Below are 18,642 nucleotides of genomic sequence, written 5' to 3' on the forward strand. Positions count from 1 at the left end.
ACGGCAAAAAAGTTGTACATAAAAATATTGTTACTTATTAATATTTCCTTCCTCCTTCATGTACAATATCAATCGACAAGGTCTTTCATGTAACTGCCATAACGTTTATTTATTTATTTTTTTTATCATTATCATTATACGAAGAAACCTTAGCCTTCGTACAGCATACTTATATATTAACTTTCTTGACATTCATAACTTCAGTCATACCGTAAGAAGTTATGAGAAAAATAAATATTAATAAAAACACAAGATAGGCCGAACTTGACTAAATTAAATAAAAACAAACAAGTAATGACTGGGACACACACACACACACACAGCATGACACGCACAGGCCGGATGTGTACACATGAGAGTAGTAGTAGGATGGGTGCTCACTATCCAGCAGGGATATCCACCCCCGCATCTCTCTCTCTCTCTCTCTCTCTCTCTCTCTCTCTCTCTCTCTCTCAGCCTTCAGACTCGTATCATTATTCACCACTCAATGGTTGCAATGTTATGAACGGAATAATGAATACATATGTAAATATAAATGGAAAAATATCAACCCTTTCCAATACACACACAAACGCACAGCCATTTCCCTTACCGCTATCACACACACACACACACACACACACACACAGCCGTTACCCTTACCCGCTATCACACACACAGAAACACACACACACACACACACACACACACACACACTCAACTATCATCACACACACACACACACACACACACACACACACACACACAGTAAAACATCGCTGGCAACTTGAGGCAGTTGGTGGCGAGAGGTGACCAAATGGAAGGAAAGGAGGGAAATTTTTACAAGTCCCTAAGAGTTACACCCGCTAAGTGGCAATGCTAGGGGCTTGGGCGTGCGGGCGTGGCGGCGTGGGCGCCGTGGCGGGGGCTGGCCAGGGCGCTGATGGGGCTGACAGCTGGGCCTAGCAGACGAAATTTCGATAGGAATGCCAAGCAGACGACAACCTCTATTTCCCAGCCTATCTGTCCCTATTCCTCCTTCAGCACCTCGACAGGGCTCCCCCAGGCCAGCAGCGGCAACACGGGCCCGCCAGCACGCGCAACACGGCCCAGCAGGCACCCCGCGGCGGAAATAGGCCATGTCACCAGGGCGGGCTGACGTTTTGCCGCCATTGGGACAAGTCAAGTTGGTGGTAGTCTATCTATACAAAGCCTTCATTTGTACTCACTTTTGATGACTCTATCCGTCGTTGACACCTTGCTGGTGTTGTTGGCGTTAGTACTCATGGTTACACTAATATATAATCCTCTTAGTCACCCACATACAGAGATGGCTTGGATTCACGCCGCTCACCACTACACTGACCAGAACCTACACCAAAATGGCGTAAACAGCCTCGTCCCAGGGCCGGGCCTGCGCAGGCGCCCGTCCCGCCAATCAATGCAGGTATCTCGTCACGTGACCCTCTAAGCCCTGCCCATGCGCGACACACAAATGGCTTTATAAATTGTGTGCCTGTGTCCGTCTGTATGTATGTGTCCCTATGTGTGTATATGTCTGTTACTCTCTCCATATGTGTTTCTCGCTGTGTAGTCTGTATGGGTGTGTTGCCTTGCATTGCCCTTTCACCGATTTTTTTTTTTTTATTCGTGTTTGTGTGGTGTCCTGTACCTGTATTTCACTATTTTAACCTGTGTATTACGTTTATTATGTGTTTGTGTATGTGTGCTCTCAATATGTACTTCTCACTGTGTATATCGTATATGGATGTGTTGCCTCTATCTGCTATTTCAGTTTCTAAATAGTACTTGTGTACTGCTCTATATATATGTATATATATATATATATATATATATATATATATATATATATATATATATATATATATATATATATATATATATATATATATATATATATATATATATATATATTATACACGGCCTATGTTCAACATTGTATGGATGACAATCTGACCTAAATTTTACGCTATAGATTGTGTATATATGTCTTGTGCCTCGTATTTCTCATTTCTTTTATCACGATAATGTAGAATCTTATAAAACACTTAATTTTTCAAGCTTTACAAGTAATACTTGCAATCTATACCTATTTTTTCACATATTGTACTGTACTGTATGTGTGTCATAAGCTTGTTTCGGTATGAAATGTGAGTGTACAGAGCTTATTATCAAGAAAACTATATGTATATCCTCTTATGTATCATTGTATCATTATTCTATCATCATCATTTCTTGTTCTTCAGCACCTCATCAGCTGATGTAATTTATAAATTATCTTTTTATTTATTTTTTTTTTTACATCCTTTCCTTGCATTACAGTGACCTACTGACATAACCAGACCTTATTCAATACCTATTATTAATATTCCTCCTTTATCACGTCACCATAACACTTCAAAAGGCCAAAAATTCAAACGAAATGAAGGATACATCCCACTATCCAACCCAAAAACAATCCATTTCACTACCTACACACCCTTATAAAAAAAGATAAAAATAAAAAATAAAATAATAATTGTATCTAGACAAATTAATTCCTTTCCCCAGCTACATGTAAGGAAAGATGAATCATGTATGCTAACTCTCACGTACATTAACCATCATACACCCAAAAATAACAATAAAAAAAGAAAAGATAAACAAAAGGGAAGTCACCGGCAGCTTTCGTGGAGGCATTTTCGGGAGTCCCTTTAAACACCTGTTACCTGCTCGCATTCCTCCCTCATTCCTGCTTAATTAATCACCTGTTGACCCTGCCTGGAATCCACCTGACCCTATGAGACCCAGGCAGCTTTATCCACCCAGCCAGAGGTACTGTACAAGTGTATTTCCCGTTATATGAGCTAATGTAATGGGTTATGCCTGGGTATCACTACCGTCGGGCGGTGGTAGTGTCGGTGATTAAGGAATAAGGAGGTATGTTATGGTGTTATCTGTGGTGTTTGTAAAGGGGTGTAGGTTTTGTTGATGGTAGGTTAGGTTAGTTTATTGCATTAGGTCAGGTTAGGTTGTTAAATTAAGTTGGGTCAGGTTAAATTGGTTAGGTTAAGGTTCAGGCAGGTTCAGATTCTTCAAGGTAAAGGTGTGGTGTTGGTAAGGTGACGTGGTCGTTGTTAATGTTAAGGTAGGTTGTTAGTTAAGGTCAGGGAAGGTAGGTTTACTTAGGTTAAGCTTTAGGTAGGTAAGAATTAAGTATGTGTAACTCCTCAGCCCATATCTCTGTAATAATTATTGTAGTACATAACACAATTAATATGTGGTGTTGGTTGAGGATGGGTTAAGTTAGATTCACATAGGTCATGTGAATTAAGTTAGGTTTAGGGCATGAACAAATAATTCAAGGATAAAGATCAGATATGTGATTATGCTTAATTACAAAGTCCATATTTCCCTGATAATCTCTGTACCATTTAATACAATAACCTAACTAATGTCTAATGTGTGACCAGAACCAGAATTATACCACATAACTTAATTGGCACAGAACGATAACGCTGTTACTTGAAATGTCTTTGCAGTAACCTTGAGGACCAGAACCATTTTGATTTATTTTTAAAGCACTGGCACTTTTGTGGACATTTTTTTTCAACTTTTTGTAGCCCTTGCTGAGTTCATCCTACATTACAGAAAAAAGTGCTAAGTAGGTTTTCAGGGTGCAGGAGACATACATGACCTAACACAAACTGTGAGTCAGAGCCCCTACGAAAAGCTGGGCTAATTGCCCTGTGTCAGTTTTAGTTGTGCAACTGTGACAGGCTTTTCAAAATTTAAGTTTAGTCAAATGTTGCAACTTCGTAATGCTAACCTAAGGAATGTCATGGCATTGCGAGTCCCCAATTAAATTCTAATTTGAGGACTAGGTGTGAAACAGGGTTTTCAGGATGTGGGAGGCAAATGTGGTCCAACACCAGCTGTGATGGCTTTGCATCTTCCCTTTAAATCCCACAGGAAGATATGCTAACTACCCTACGTTAACTTTGGCCTTGTAGCAATGAGAAGGGTTTTCATAATTAAGCCTAACCAAATGCTGTAACCTCTTAATGCTAACCAAGGGAGTTTCTTAACCCACTGAAGCCCCAAAAGGTCATGCAAACTGCAAAGCATCAGTCTCTTGGGGAATTTTCAATGCTAGATCTAGCTAAACATTACAATCCCATTAACCTAAACAGACTCCACTCTCAAAAAGTGGTCTGAGGAAATTACATGTAGATAGGAAAGAAAACTGAACATAACTTAATAGTGAGGGATGACAGCCTGTAAAATCAGCCACTGAAATGCTTCCAAATGGTGCACAAAACAAATTCATCACTTGTATAATGGCACTCTTTGGACACTCACAGAACACAAGAAAATAAGGGAAGCTGCAAGAAGCCATCACACATACACGTGGCAGTCCCTACATGAAACATACCTATCTATTTCTGCCTATCATCCATATCCATAAATTTATCTAATTTTTCTTTTAAAGCTCCCCAATGACTCATCACTAACAGCATACAGAATAACACACACAATGTAGTGTCCCTTGTAATCCTAAAATACAAAAGTCACCAGTATTATGAGGTACTTAAAGTATGGCCAAGGTGAACCTCGAGTTAGTTACATACAGCATTGTGTTAGGATTTCTAAAAATACATACACACTAACGGAAATTACATGGCATGCAAACTAGATTCTGTGACATCTTACAAAGGTGTTATGGGGTTCATTCTGCTGAGCGAGTGTTCATGAATGCATGCTGATGGTACACAGCAGCTTTGACTTCATAGAGACAGTGCTGGTGTGATAAAGTCATCCATACAATGAAAGTTTCATAAGTATTCAGTATTGTATGTATGCTGTGTGATACTGAAGTGTTTGTAACTGTAGTTATCCTGGTGCACCATTTAATTTATGATGAAGTTCTTGTTTTCAGTGTTATTTTAGTTGGCCACATATTTCAGATACTAAATATTTCCCTTGTTAATTGTGTACACTCACCAAAAATTCATCAGACTCTGAGATGAATAGGAACATAAGAATATAAGAAATAAGGGAAGCCAAGGGAAGCAGTAAAATAAAAAAAAATGTAAAACAATTCTTCCTGTGTAGAGCTTTCAGGGTAATATTTTAACAGTTTATTAAGTATAAGCAATTAATCCATCTTATTCTTGTGTCTTCATCACACTAAGCATACAAATCATTGCAAACCATCATATGAGTGAACCATGCTCACATCCATTGTGGCAAGAGGTTCAGTAACTTCTCATTGAAAGTGTGCACCTTGTCATTTTGTGTTCTGATACTTGAACTGGATGAGTAAATGTAGAAAAAAACCTTAATATTAAGTTTTTAATATTTGATAGTTTGGGTCCAGGCACTCTTTTTTTTTCCTTTATGTAGGAGGGACACTGGCCAAGGGCAACAAAAATCCAGTAAAAAAAAAAAGGCCAACTGAGATGCCAGTCCCAGAAAAGGATCCTAAGCGGTAGTCAGAAATTGAAAGATAAGTGTCTTGAAACCTCTCTCTTGAAGGAATTCAAGTCATAGGAAGGTGGAAATACAGAAGCAGGCAGGGAGTTCCAGAGTTCACCAGAGAAAGGGATGAATGATTGAAAATACTGGTTAACTCTTGCATTAGAGAGGTGGACAGAATAGGGGTGAGAGAAAGAAGAAAGTCTTGTGCAGCGAGGCCGAGGGAGGAGGTGAGGCATGTAGTTAGCAAGTTAGCAAGTTAGCAGTTAGCATGAAAATAGTGGTAGAAGACAGCTAGAGATGCAACATTGTGGCAATGAGAGAGAGAGGCTGAAGATAGTCAGTTAGAGGAGAGGAATTTGTGAGATGAAAAGCTTTAGATTGCACCCTATCTAGAAGAGTGGTATGAGTGGAATCCCCTCCCTACATGGACAGATAAGACCTTTGTACAGAGTTAGCAGCTGGAGGGGTGAGAGAAACTGGCTGAGACATCTCAGAATGCCTAACTTCATAGAAGCTGTTTTAGCTAGAGATGAGATGTGAAGTTTCCTGTTCAGATTATAAGTGAAGGACAGACTGAGGATGTTCAGGGTAGAAGAGGGGGAGAGTTGAGTGTCATTGAAGAAGAGGGGATAGTTGTCTGGAAGGTTGTGTTGAGTTGATAGATGGAGGAATTGAGTTTTTGAGGCATTGAACAATACCAAGTTTGCTCTGCCCCAATCAGAAATTTTAGAAAGATCAGAATTCAGGCATTCTGTAGCTTCCTTGTATGAAATGTTTACTTCTTGAAGGGTTGGATGTCTATGAAAAAATGTGGAAAAATGCAGGTGGTATCATCAGCGTAGGAGTGGATAGGACAAGAAGTTTGGTTTAGAAGGTCATTGGTAAATAATAAGAAGAGAGTGGGTGACAGGACAAAACCCTGAGGAACACCATTGTTAATAGATTTAGAAGAAGAACAGTGACTGTCTACCACAGTAGCAATAGAACAATCAGAAAGGAAACTTAAGACGAAGTTACAGAGAAGGATAGAAGCCGTAGGAAGGTAGTTTGGAAATCAAAGCTTTGTGCCAGACTCTATCAAAAGCTTTTGATATATCCAAGGCAACAGCAAAAGTTTCACGAAAATCTCTAAAAGAGGATGACCAAGACTCAGTAAGGAAAGCCAGATCACCAGTAGAGCGGTCTTGACGGAACCCATACTGGCGATCATATAGAAGGTTGTGAAGTGATAGATGTTTAAGGATCTTTCTGTTGAGGATAGATTCAAAAACTTTAGATAGGCAGGAAATTAAAGCAATAGGACGGTAGTTTGAAGGATTAGAATGGTCACCCTTTTTAGGAACAGGCTGAATGTAGGCAAACTTCCAACAAGAAGGAAAGGTAGATGTTGACAGACAGAGTTGAAAGAGTTTGACTAGATTAGGTGTAAATATGGAGGCATAGTTTCAGAAAACAATAGGAGGGACCCCATCATGTCCATAAGCCTTCCGAGGGTTTAGGTCAGCGAGGGCATGGAAAACATCATTGCGAAGAATTTTAATAGGTAGCATGAAGTAGTCAGAGGGTGGAGGAGAGGAAGGAACAAGCCCAGAATCATCCAAGGTAGTGTTTTTAGCAAAGGTTTGAGCAAAGAGTTCAACTTTAGAAATAGATGTGATAGCAGTGGTGTCATCTGGTTGAAATAAAGGAGGGAAAGAAGAAGCAAAGTTATTGAAGATATGTTTGGCTAGATGCCAGAAGTCATGAGGGGAGTTAGATCTTGAAATGTTTTGACACTTTCTGTTAATGAAGGAGTTTTTGGCTAGTTGGAGAACAGACTTGGCATGGTTCTGGGCAGAAATATAAAGTGCATGAGATTCTGGTGATGGAAGGCTTAAGTACCTTTTCTGGGCCACCTCTCTATGATGTATAGCATGAGAACAAGCTGTGTTAAACATTGAAGTCTCAAAGAATGGAGATCTCTGCAAAAGGGAAGAGAGTCAGAATGTGCTCTACTTTGGAAGTTAAGTAGTCAAATAATTTCTAACAGTCAGAGGAGTTAGGTGAGAGGTATACAGTACAGATAAATTTAGTATGAGAGTGACTCTGTAGTCATATCCAGATGGTGGAAAACTCTTAAGATTCAAGAGTGTGGGCATGAGAGCAGGTTAAGTTGTTGCGCACATAAACGCAACATCCAGCTTTGGATCGAAAATGAGGATAGAGAAAGTAGGAGGGAACAGAAAAGGGGCTACTTTCAGTTACCTCAAACACCTGAGTTTCAGTGAGGAAAAGAAGGTGAGGTTTAGAAGAGGAGAGGTGGTGTTCTACAGATTGAAAATTAGATTTTAGACTGCAAATGTTGCAGAAGTTAATGAAGAATAAGTTCAGAGGGGTGTCAAGACACTTAGGGTCGTTGTCAGAAGGGCAGTCTGACCTGGGGACATTTGTGGTCCCTTCCCCAGATGGAGACTCCGAGGCTGGTGTAGGAGTTGCCATGATAATTTTGAAATTTTGGTTGAAGGGTGTGTGTGTTATTAGGTGCTTGTAGTTTTGTGTGGAGGAAGAGTTGTCTGTAGAGGGCAGCCTGTGACTGTCCCCTTGTGTTGTGAGACACAAAGGGAAAACTTTCAGTGAGGTCACAGCTGGTTTTAATGATAAGTTAACAGCACCCCCTGATCCAGTGCTTTAGACCTCACTGGGAGTAATCACCATTTCGGCAGGTGCCTACTGCCTGCTTGGTTGGGCTGGTAGGATATTGATAAGAAGTTATCACTGATATATAAGTGTGCACACCAAATGAAAATTCACTTTGACACAGTGTAATATGGTGATGTATGGTGCTTTTATGGTGGGGCTAGTATATTTCCTGTTAATCAATACAACAATAGCATAGAAACACTAAGTATGGTAGAAATAATCACCAATACTAACCCAATATCAAAGACAACCAGGTGGGTGTTGTGGAGGTGGTGTATCATTAATTTGACTCACCCTGTCTTAACACTTCCTGCCTTCAGTGAGCAAATAGCAATCATTTCAGCCATATCTTAATGCATTAAGTTATCATTATGTATTGCTATATAGTATTTTTGTTTTATTGCTTTCAGTATAAGGCAATTGTTTGTAAAGGAATTAGGAAAAAAGATGAGTGGCAAATAGAATTTCTAGTCTAGGGGAATTTCAATGAGTGTTAAGCACCACCTGCTTAAAAAATCTCAGAGAATGAGGAAACATGTGTGAAGCTCATCATACCATGCATATGTGGCCTTCGCTTTACTACAGAAAGCTTTTCACTTTCATGCATTAACTCTGTCTTGTATTTCAGGTACTTAGGCACACTGCACAGTGTTTTAAGGAATCTAATGGTTCAAGGGCACTGTTGTATTAAGTATGTCATGGTTTTAAATCCATCTCATTAATCATATTTATTCAATTTTTTTCCTCTTTTGGACTTAGTATATAGTTTGTTTAGACAATGTGTATAGTTTTAGACAATATGTATATCTCAGGCTTTCTTTAATCCCTGTCCTTCGATTATGTTTCCAAAGTATTACAAGATTTATTGTACTTGAATCCTGATATTGATATAGCACAGTACTTGAATTTCTTTTATTCACCATTCAGATATTTGGACTCAGGTTGTGGGATTTTTTTTTTATACATTCCTTGATGCATCCTAATATTATATTGTAGTGAACACACTCATTCCAGTATATTTCCAAGCTGTCCTTTTGTAAAGGGCTTGGCTGCTGTCCTATCATGGCTATCCTTATTGAGAGAAGTTCATAGGAACAGACACAGATTGATAAATAGACCACACAACATTGCTTTTCTACTTGTGGCATTTATGACTCCAGAACCATGTGTGGCCACAGTGAAGTGCAATTGGACTTGGTCACTATTTTAATTTAAGTATTTATTGTTCTTTTCAGGGAAGCAATCACCAGGTGCTGCAGGTGACAGGCTGGTGGTCACCATGCCTGTGTCACAGCTTGCTACATGCCTCGTGTTGTGAAAGAATAGCCACTGGGGGAAATAGTCAGAATCATGGCTCGATTTTCTGTTTGCTGCCAAAGAAGGTAGATCATTGAATTTCAAAATATGGTCAAAATTGTTTTGATTGTGTTGTAAAAAACATGTAAGGTATGATGATGCATGAAACTTCTGACAACTTGAAGGACATACATTTAGTGAATTTTGAGTACCTCATTCATGGATGTTTTTAGATTGTGCATGGGCATTAAACTGCAGAATATAATGTCAAACTATATCATTACTATATACTTTTCTAGGACAGTTTAAGTAATTCTCATTTGTGCAAAAATTAGCAGGACATGAGAGAGAAAATCAACATAAACACATAAAAACATAAGAAAGTAAGAGAAGCTGCAGAATATGATCCTCAATGTTCCAGAGTGACCAAGAAGCAGCTGTTGCTGACTTTCATGATGGGCGTGGTGCTGTACAATGAGTGGCTCACCTATGCCGCCACCACCCTCAGCTGGCCACACCTCACTACCCCATCGGAGGAGAGTGTGCGCCTCCTCCTGGTGGCTGACCCTCAGATATTGAGCCTGATTTCAGACTCTGAACCCATATTCCCTTTCAGTTTGATAACTGTTTGGGATGCTGACAGGTATGTAGTTGGTCATCATTTTGAGGAAGCTCAATCATAACAAAGTGTTTTAGTGACAAATTGGCAAAATGTGTGCTCTATTAACCCACCTTTTGAAGTAGCCAGTCGAAGTAACAAGCACCCAGGCCTCTGTTGTGGAAGTGTTTACTGAATTTGTCAAGAAAAACATGCATAGACCCAGATGCTTATACGTATGCATGTATACATTCATTAATCTTTTTTAAATTTAGACTTAGTGAAAAAAAAGAAGTGGTTACCAAAAAATCCTAAGCTCTTGAATGGAGTCAGAGTGGCCTTTCATGATAACAGACAGGAAATTTGTAGGTGAATGTGAGAGAATACTTTACAGGTGATTTCAGGATCTCTTGAGGTGAAACAGCAGAAGATATTCCTCCTCCCCCCATCCTCCCCAGCACTGGTTGGTCCCTTGAAGAGGTTGGGTGAGAATGTTATATAAATGGTGCACAGAACTACAGTGTATAGATGTTTAGGTGCAACAGGGCAATTCTCTGCAAAATATAAAGATGGTGCTAGATGACTGGGGAGAGGGAAGGGAGCTGGGAGAGTGCGAAGACATGTTTGCATGGCTCAAGTTTGTGGAAGTAAAGGAATTAGGGGACAAGTGAGTAAGGCTGAAGTGGAGATATTCAGACCACAATTATCTTCCTTAAGGAACCTCCAGAAACATGCCACAGTTTAGTACAGAAATCCAGTGTTTTTTTGTTGCTTCTGTTTTTTTATTGTGGCAGTTGCATGATTGAGCTTTTTTATATATTTTTGAGGATTAGTTCAGTTTCCTGTCATTGAAGGAGCAGATGAATAAAGGTGAACTCATATTGCTAGTATTAGCTCAGCTAGATATTGTACTTCCTTTGAAGGATCATGGAAACACTGAGAAATTAATATGGCAGTCCAATTAATTGGTCATGTGAGGCTATTGCTGAGGATTGAAGAGAAGACACTCACACTAGCTTACTAGTCTGACATGTCACCAGTCGGGCTAAGAGAGTGACCAAGGCCTGAGTAGGTTTTGGCAAGCCTTTAGCATCCTATTATAGACAATATACTTAGCTTATATATATATATATATATATATATATATATATATATATATATATATATATATATATATATATATATATATATATATATATATATATATATATATATATATATATATATATATATATATATGTGTGTGTGTGTGTGTGTGTGTGTGTGTAAAAGAGCCACTGGCCTATGGCAACACACACACACAAAAAAAAAAAAGACCCACAGAAGTGCCAGTTTCTAAAGAAATGTCAAAAAAAGGATCATCCAAAATTGGAGGATAAATGTCTTGAAACCTCCCTCTTGACTGCAGGATAAAGGCTTGCAATGGTCAGGGAGTGATAAGCCAGATTCCTTGCTGCATTGGCTGGGAGTGTCTTGGCAGAGGATCTTGTATTGTGAAAGGAGACAAAGCCCAAACTGTCTCTACCCAGCTCGGGACTCAAACCTGTGCCCTTTCAGATGTGAGCTCAATGCACTAACCTTTATATACTAAATGTGAAAACTCTGTACTAAATCTGTAATTGCTGTAATTTCAGTTAATTAATTCTGTTGTAAATAAATTGTAAAAATGTATAATATTCATGTACAGTAATTAAGGCACTGAAGCAGCATTACTTCATTATTACAAGCACTACAATTGTGTCGTTCTCCAGGTGACATGAGTTGCTGTGTTGTTTGAAGATGCCAGATTAACAGGATTCCTTTGTAATGCTTGAGATTGTACTTAGTAATTCTTATTTCACCCTAGACTATTTTTGTTGTAGACTGTTTTATGTTTGCTGTCATGTAGCAATAATGTTCTTCTTTTTTATGGATAAATGTAGAGAGAATATAAGATTATGGAAATATTTTGTTAGATTATGACTTCAGTTCACAGGACAAAGTAGAAAGAAAACTGAATGAAACTTTCTTGCGTTGACTTACAAAGCCAACAAATTAGAATGCCAGTCCCAAATTTTTATTGTTAAGATACATTATTATGATGTGTTATGTGGAGTGCTGTTGATAATTTCTGCTTAGATTCAGTACAGCCAAAGTTGGAACTGTGATTTAATATCTCCATTACCAAGTGGAGCAGATGGAATGTGAACCTGACCATTCATTTCCTTAATTTGTTGATTGTAGTATTGATGTATTTCTCTTCTTAAGGACATAGTGTGTGGTGCTTTGTTTCCAAGCTAAGCCTCAGATAAACACGCTCACTTTATCTTCAGTATCCTTACTCTAGACTAACTTTCATAGACCAGCAAACATATTCAGAGTTTTGGTTCTGGCTTTCCAAAATATGTAAAAATACTAGCTGTATATCAAAATGATGCATGTTGTTGTTTGTGCTTAGCATAGGCTTACCTGGCTGACAAGTGTTGGAAAGAACCTTTGATTATACTGAGTTTTCCAAATACTTACATGAATGTACCTAGTATTTTGCGTAGCTGCATGTGATGATGAATGTTACCTTTATAAATTAGTTAGCTTTGTGTTGTAAGTGTTCGTTGTGTACTGTGATGGTGTTCTTTAGTGATGTAATCCTGTTTCTTGTTATGGTACTAAACTCTTGAAACTTTTCATTTTCAGGTATGTTAGCCGTGGTTTTCAAATGGCACTGTGGAAGACAAAACCTGATATTGTTGTGTATTTAGGTGACCTCTTAAATGATGGAAGCATATTTAATGACACAGATTTTTACTCAACACTTCAGCACTTTAAAAATCTTTTGACAGTGCCAGACTATGTAAAGGTAATGGTCTTTAAAGTCAGATGTACCATTGTTTATATTCTAATGCCTCATGTTGGTAAATATTTATTGTATATGATCATTATTCCTGTCATCATCATCATCATCATCATCATCATCATTTTGAAAGGCTCAGTACTTATTTGCATTTTTTAACCATGTTCTGATGGGGACTCACCAAGCTACACAGTCTTGAACAACTGCCTGCACAGGTCTAGATCACTGATATCCTTCTGGACCACCTCATTCTAAGTTTACTTGGGTCTACCTTATTTATCACAAGATGTGTATAATTCTGGGCCAGGATCATGAGTGGAGTGTTGGAGAAAGCAGAGGCTAGGATCAGGGATGAGGATGAGGACAGGGGACAGTATCAGCAGGGTGTGTAGGCAGCTGATACACACACACACACACACACACACACACACACACACACACACACACACACACACACACACACACACACACACACACACACACACACACACACATTATTATTATTATTATTATATGTTTATTGACCACAGCAACAATGTACAAATAGAAATCTGATTAATAAATATTAATTTTTAAGACAATTCACAACCACTGTAGTCCATAAAAATAACTGATAGTAAAAGAAAAACTAAAATTAGAACTAAAAACTAAAACAGAAGCATTAAACTAATGTAGATAAAACTGTAAAACGTACACTGATCTCAAATCTTAAACAATATTATAGATGAAATCTAATACAACTAACACGATAAAAAAAAAAAAAAAAAAAAAAAAAAAATTTACAATAACAAACAAAACTTAAAAGGATTATTTAGAAGAATATATAAGAAAGAGACCATAGGCAATATCAAAAGACACTATTACAAACGCGTGCAATAAAGACATCCTTCAATAAAAGACACAAATTGAACATAAAAAAGTAATAGCTAAAAAAGAACTCAAAACAATGGTAATCAAAACAAACTACCAACATTTCCTCAGAAAATCAACATACTATAAAAGGGTTATAAACACATCATGAAATTTATATATTATACAACGAACTAAAAACAATAATGATAAAAGCAACTATCAATATTTCTTACAAAACAACAACAACGAACTATATTAGGTCTTAAATACATCCAAAATTTTATATATTATACAACATTACAACCACACACACACAACCACACATTACAACCACACACACACAGCTACTCACATCATGGTATACAAATAGGAGAAACTTGATAGCATAAAATGTGGTGATGGCATGAACAATAATTATATTCTTGGATGTCTTTAAATTAAAGTAGAGTTTTTTTTACTACAAAACTTGCAGTCTTGTTTGGAGGTTTGTTATAAGAGTTCCATATTTTTGTGATTCATCATTCATGAATGACAGGAACAATATGCTAGAATTCATGTGAATGACACATAGTGGGCTACTTCACATAAGTAAAAAATGTAGTAACTAGGATTTGCTTCTATAAATTTTCCCTATAGGCTATACAGAGCATCTTAATCTCTTAATCAGAGGTATGGCTAAGAAAAGTGCTCTTGTCATTTAAGTATCTAGATAGAGATGTTAAATTTTTACCACATTCCTTGTAAAGAAAATATGAATATACATTTGTTGAGTGGAAATTACTGTTGTGTGTGACAATACTGATGTGAGCTGACTGGACTCCAACCCCCAGCACACCATCGCTGTGCCAGGGGACAATGACATTGGAGGGGAAGGAGAAGACTTGGTGACGCCTCACAAAGTCAAACGGTTTTACTCCTCCCTCAACCAAAGCATGACTCTGCAGTACAAATTTGTGGACTTCATCCAGGTAAGTCCTTCCTGCTTGCAAATATTGGTCCATATACATTGAGGTTTATTTTCATCTGTTTGAAGATATCAGTTGCCACAAAGAAGTATAAAGTGAATCTCTCTAAATTCTCTGATTCTTTGTAATTATTTTGACTAACTTTACATTGTAGACATGTTTAAAGTGGGAAGGAGAGTCTTCTGAGGAATGTGAGACATGTAGATTGACCATTGTTTTATTTACCAGTGTTTTTCATCACCAGATGATAAATAGATGTGGGTTTTTTGCACATTAAGGAAAAAGCATTGTGATACTGAGAGAAATGTGAGGCATAAACCAAGTGACAGTGTGTTTTTATTGACCAGTGAACTTCATAAGGGAAAATAGGGACATTAAAGAAACAGTATTACCGTAAACCCTGTCTAAGACAGAGCCAAATATCTCAGATATCAAATAAGTCAGACACTTGCCCTCAGATAAGTGTCAGATATCTTGGATATACAGGGAAAGTCAGGTAGATACCTGATATCTCAGATTGTTTTCCAAAATATTGTATATGGGGGAAGTTGGACACTAGGATAGACATTGAATATGTATATAATGTACTACAGTAACCTCTCAAGTTTCATGCTTGCTTTTTTCGGAAGGCTTGGTGCTAAACTTGAGAATCACAAAACTCAGGGTATGGAAAGCACTGTAAAAACACTTATTCATTCTGGCAGCATGGCCTAGAATTGTGTTTTGTGTGTGTGTGTGTGTGTGTGTGTGTGTGTGTGTGTGTGTGTGTGTGTGTGTGTGTGTGTGTGTGTGTGTGTGTGTGTGTGTGTGTGTGTGTGTGTGTGTGTTTTGTCATCACTTCCAGCATAAAACCGTGCTGTGCCAGTGCAGCACCATTTCATTTAAATGTGTGTGTGTGTGTGTGTGTGTGTGTGTGTGTGTGTGTGTGTGTGTGTGTGTGTGTGTGTGTGTGTGTGTTTTGTCCTCACATCTGGTGTGATGCAGTGCTGTGACCATGCAACACTATCATATCTAAAACTGTGTGTGTGTGTGTGTGTGTGTGTGTGTGTGTGTGTGTGTGTGTGTGTGTTTTGTCCTCACATCTGGTGTGATGCAGTGCTGTGGCTGTGCAGCACTATCATATCTAAAACTGTGTGTGTGTGTGTGTGTGTGTGTGATTCACCTACGGTCATCTGCTTGTCACCCAGCCAGCTATTCCCCTATGGAAAGAGGGCTCAGAGCTCATAGTGACTGATCTTTGGGTAGGACTGAGACCACTTACACACCACACACTGGGACAGCGAGGTCATAACCCCTCAGGTTACATCCCTTACCTACTTGCTGCTAGGTGAATAGGGGCTACACATTAAGAGCCTCACCCATTTGCCACACCCTGCCTTGGGATTCAAACCCGGCCCTTCTTGATTGTGAGTTGAGTGTGCTAACCAATACACTATGCGGTGTGTGTGTGTGTGTGTATTTACCTAGTTGTGTTTTACCTAGTTGTGTTATTTACCTAGTTGTGCTTTATGGGAAAAGAGCTATGCTCGTGCTGTCCCATCTCCATATCTTTTTATATCCAACTTAGCCTTGAATCCATGTATACTTTCTGCATTTACTATCTCCCCATCCAGACTGTTCCATACATCAATACTTCTATATGGGAAACTATACTTTTTGACGTCTCTTCTACAAGCACTCTTCTTCAGCCTCTTTCCATGTCCTTTAGTGTCCCGTGTATCCCAGACCATTAAGGCGCTCCGGTCCACCTCCTCTACTCCCTCATATGCTTTATATATCGCAATCAAGTCTCCCCTTTTTGTCCTCTTTTCCAATGTTGGTAGAAGTATCCTTGCCAGCCTCTCTTCATATGACAAGTCCCTGATACTTGGTACCATCTTCGTAGCTGCTCTCTGGACTCTCTCCAATTTCCTTATATCTTTTTTCTTGTATGGCGACCACACTACTGCTGCATATTCTAGTCTAGGTCTTATCAGTGTCACGATCATCTTGCTGACCATCTCTTCATCCATATATGCAAAGGCCTGCCTTATTCTTCTCAACAAATTATAGGTTTCTCCTGTAATTTTGGTAATGCGTCTCTTCGGGGTCAGGTTCCCAGTCACTGTAACATCGAGATCCTTTTTGTCTTCTGCTCCACTCAACCTTACACCATTCAACACATAATTTCCTTTTACTCTTCTTGTACTTTTTCCAAATTCTATTACTTTACACTTCTTTAAATTAAATTCCATTTCCCATCTATAACTCCACTCTGATATCTTGTTCAGGTCTTCTTGTAATGTTCCACAGTCCTCTGCACTCTTAACTTTCTTCAGCATCTTTGCATCATCTGCAAAAAGGCTCATGTAGCTGTTCACACTCTCTGTCATATCCTTTATATAAACTGCAAACATGATTGGTGCAAGTACTGAGTCTTGGGGTACTCCACTTATGACTTCTCTCCTTGATGATTTTTTTTTTTTTTTTTTTTATCTTTTACCACCGTTCTCATTTCTGTTTGTCAAGAAATTTTCCATCCATCTCAGCAGGCCCCCCTTAGCCCACCATTATGCTTCAACTTCCACAACAATTTCCTGTGTGGCACTTTATCAAAGGCCTTCTTCAGGTGTGTGTGTGTGTGTGTGTGTGTGTGTGTGTGTGTGTGTGTGTGTGTGTGTGTGTGTGTGTGTGTGTGTGTGTGTGTGTGTGTGTGTGTCTCTCTCTCTCTCTCTCTCTCTCTCTCTCTCTCTCTCTCTCTCTCTCTCTCTCTCTCTCTCTCTCTCTCTCTCTCTCTCTCTCTCTCTCTCTCTCTCTCTCTCTTAAAGTGAAATTTGAATAAGTTAAATTTCTTTTTAATCACTTAGAGGAAAACAAACTGCTTAAAATACTCAGCATGGCTTTTGTAACAAATGCTTTAATTTGGCAAAACTCATACACTTCTTTGATATTCTGAACCAGTTTGATGAAAGTAAAGTGGTAGATATAATATATCTTGATTTTCAAAAGTCCATTGACAAACTCCCCCCACAAACATTTGCTGATTAAACTAAAATCCCATGGTATACAAGGTGACATTTTGAGATAGATAGAAAACTAGCTAAACAAATGTAAACAAAAAATAGTTATAAATGGTAAAGCATCCAAGTTGACTAATGTAACCAGTAGAGTGCTACACGGGCCAGTTTTAGGACCTGTTCTCTCCTTGTATATATAAACAACATGTATACAAAGATGTTACCAGTATAATATTGAAGTTTGCTGATGATGCCAAAATAGCGAATTCTGTAGTCTATAACAAACAAGTAATAGAAATGTAGACAAGTTGTCAGAGTGGAGGCAAACCTGGCAAATGATAAGTGCAGATAAGTGCAAAGTGTTTCAAATAAGGTATTGAAACAAGAAAGCAAAGTATATTTTGAATGGTACCCAGCTTAAAAGTGAAAATAGCAAAATTAATTTAGGAGTAACAATATCAAGTAGCCTAAAATCTAGCCAACAATGCTCAGAAGTTGTAAAGAAGGCAAACAAAATAATTGGCTTAATCAGCAGATCTTTTGAATATAAATCTTAGGATACAATCCTTACTTTGTACAACTCTTTAGTCCATCCCCTTTTGGAGTATTGCTTTCAGGCATGGTGCCCCTATTAACAGAAAGGCATAGATAAATTAGAACAAGTTCAGCATAGAGAAACAAAAAATATACTAAAACTAAGAAACGAATCATATAAAGAGCTTCTTAAGGAATTAAATTTATTCCCATTAACTCAAAGAAGAATAAAAGATGACTTAATACAGGTGTTTAAAATCATCAAAGGGATTGATAACATGGACTGCATTGAATATTTCATGATAGGTTTTTTCAAATTACTTGTGAGGAAATGGTTGCAGAATTGTTCGGAAATCCTTCAACTTCCATGAATAAAAAAAATATTTTTTCCACCATGTAATTAATCTGTGGAATGGGCTTCCTCGAGATGTG

The 18,642-nt window shown here is 38.2% G+C and overlaps 1 protein-coding gene across 3 annotated transcripts in view; it reads left to right on the forward strand.

Moving 5' to 3' along the window:
- The first annotated feature begins 724 nt into the window (after positions 1 to 724).
- The window catches only part of LOC135105696 (uncharacterized), a 38,792-nt gene continuing 20,874 nt past the window's right edge, over positions 725 to 18,642 (forward strand). The window contains exons 1-5 of one of the 3 annotated variants that reach the window (XM_064014087.1): positions 725 to 1,426; positions 9,375 to 9,521; positions 9,857 to 10,078; positions 12,707 to 12,869; positions 14,546 to 14,683. In XM_064014087.1, the coding sequence (XP_063870157.1) occupies positions 9,490 to 9,521; positions 9,857 to 10,078; positions 12,707 to 12,869; positions 14,546 to 14,683 (555 nt within the window). In that variant the 5' untranslated portion in view covers positions 725 to 1,426; positions 9,375 to 9,489. Of the gene's footprint in view, positions 1,427 to 2,631; positions 2,815 to 2,834; positions 2,920 to 9,374; positions 9,522 to 9,856; positions 10,079 to 12,706; positions 12,870 to 14,545; positions 14,684 to 18,642 lie in introns of those variants that run through there. The other 2 variants (XM_064014084.1, XM_064014085.1) reach the window with 2 other exon arrangements.

The sequence above is a fragment of the Scylla paramamosain genome, chromosome 12 (assembly GCF_035594125.1).
Source record: "Scylla paramamosain isolate STU-SP2022 chromosome 12, ASM3559412v1, whole genome shotgun sequence".
In the NCBI taxonomy this organism is placed as follows: Eukaryota; Metazoa; Arthropoda; class Malacostraca; order Decapoda; family Portunidae; genus Scylla; species Scylla paramamosain.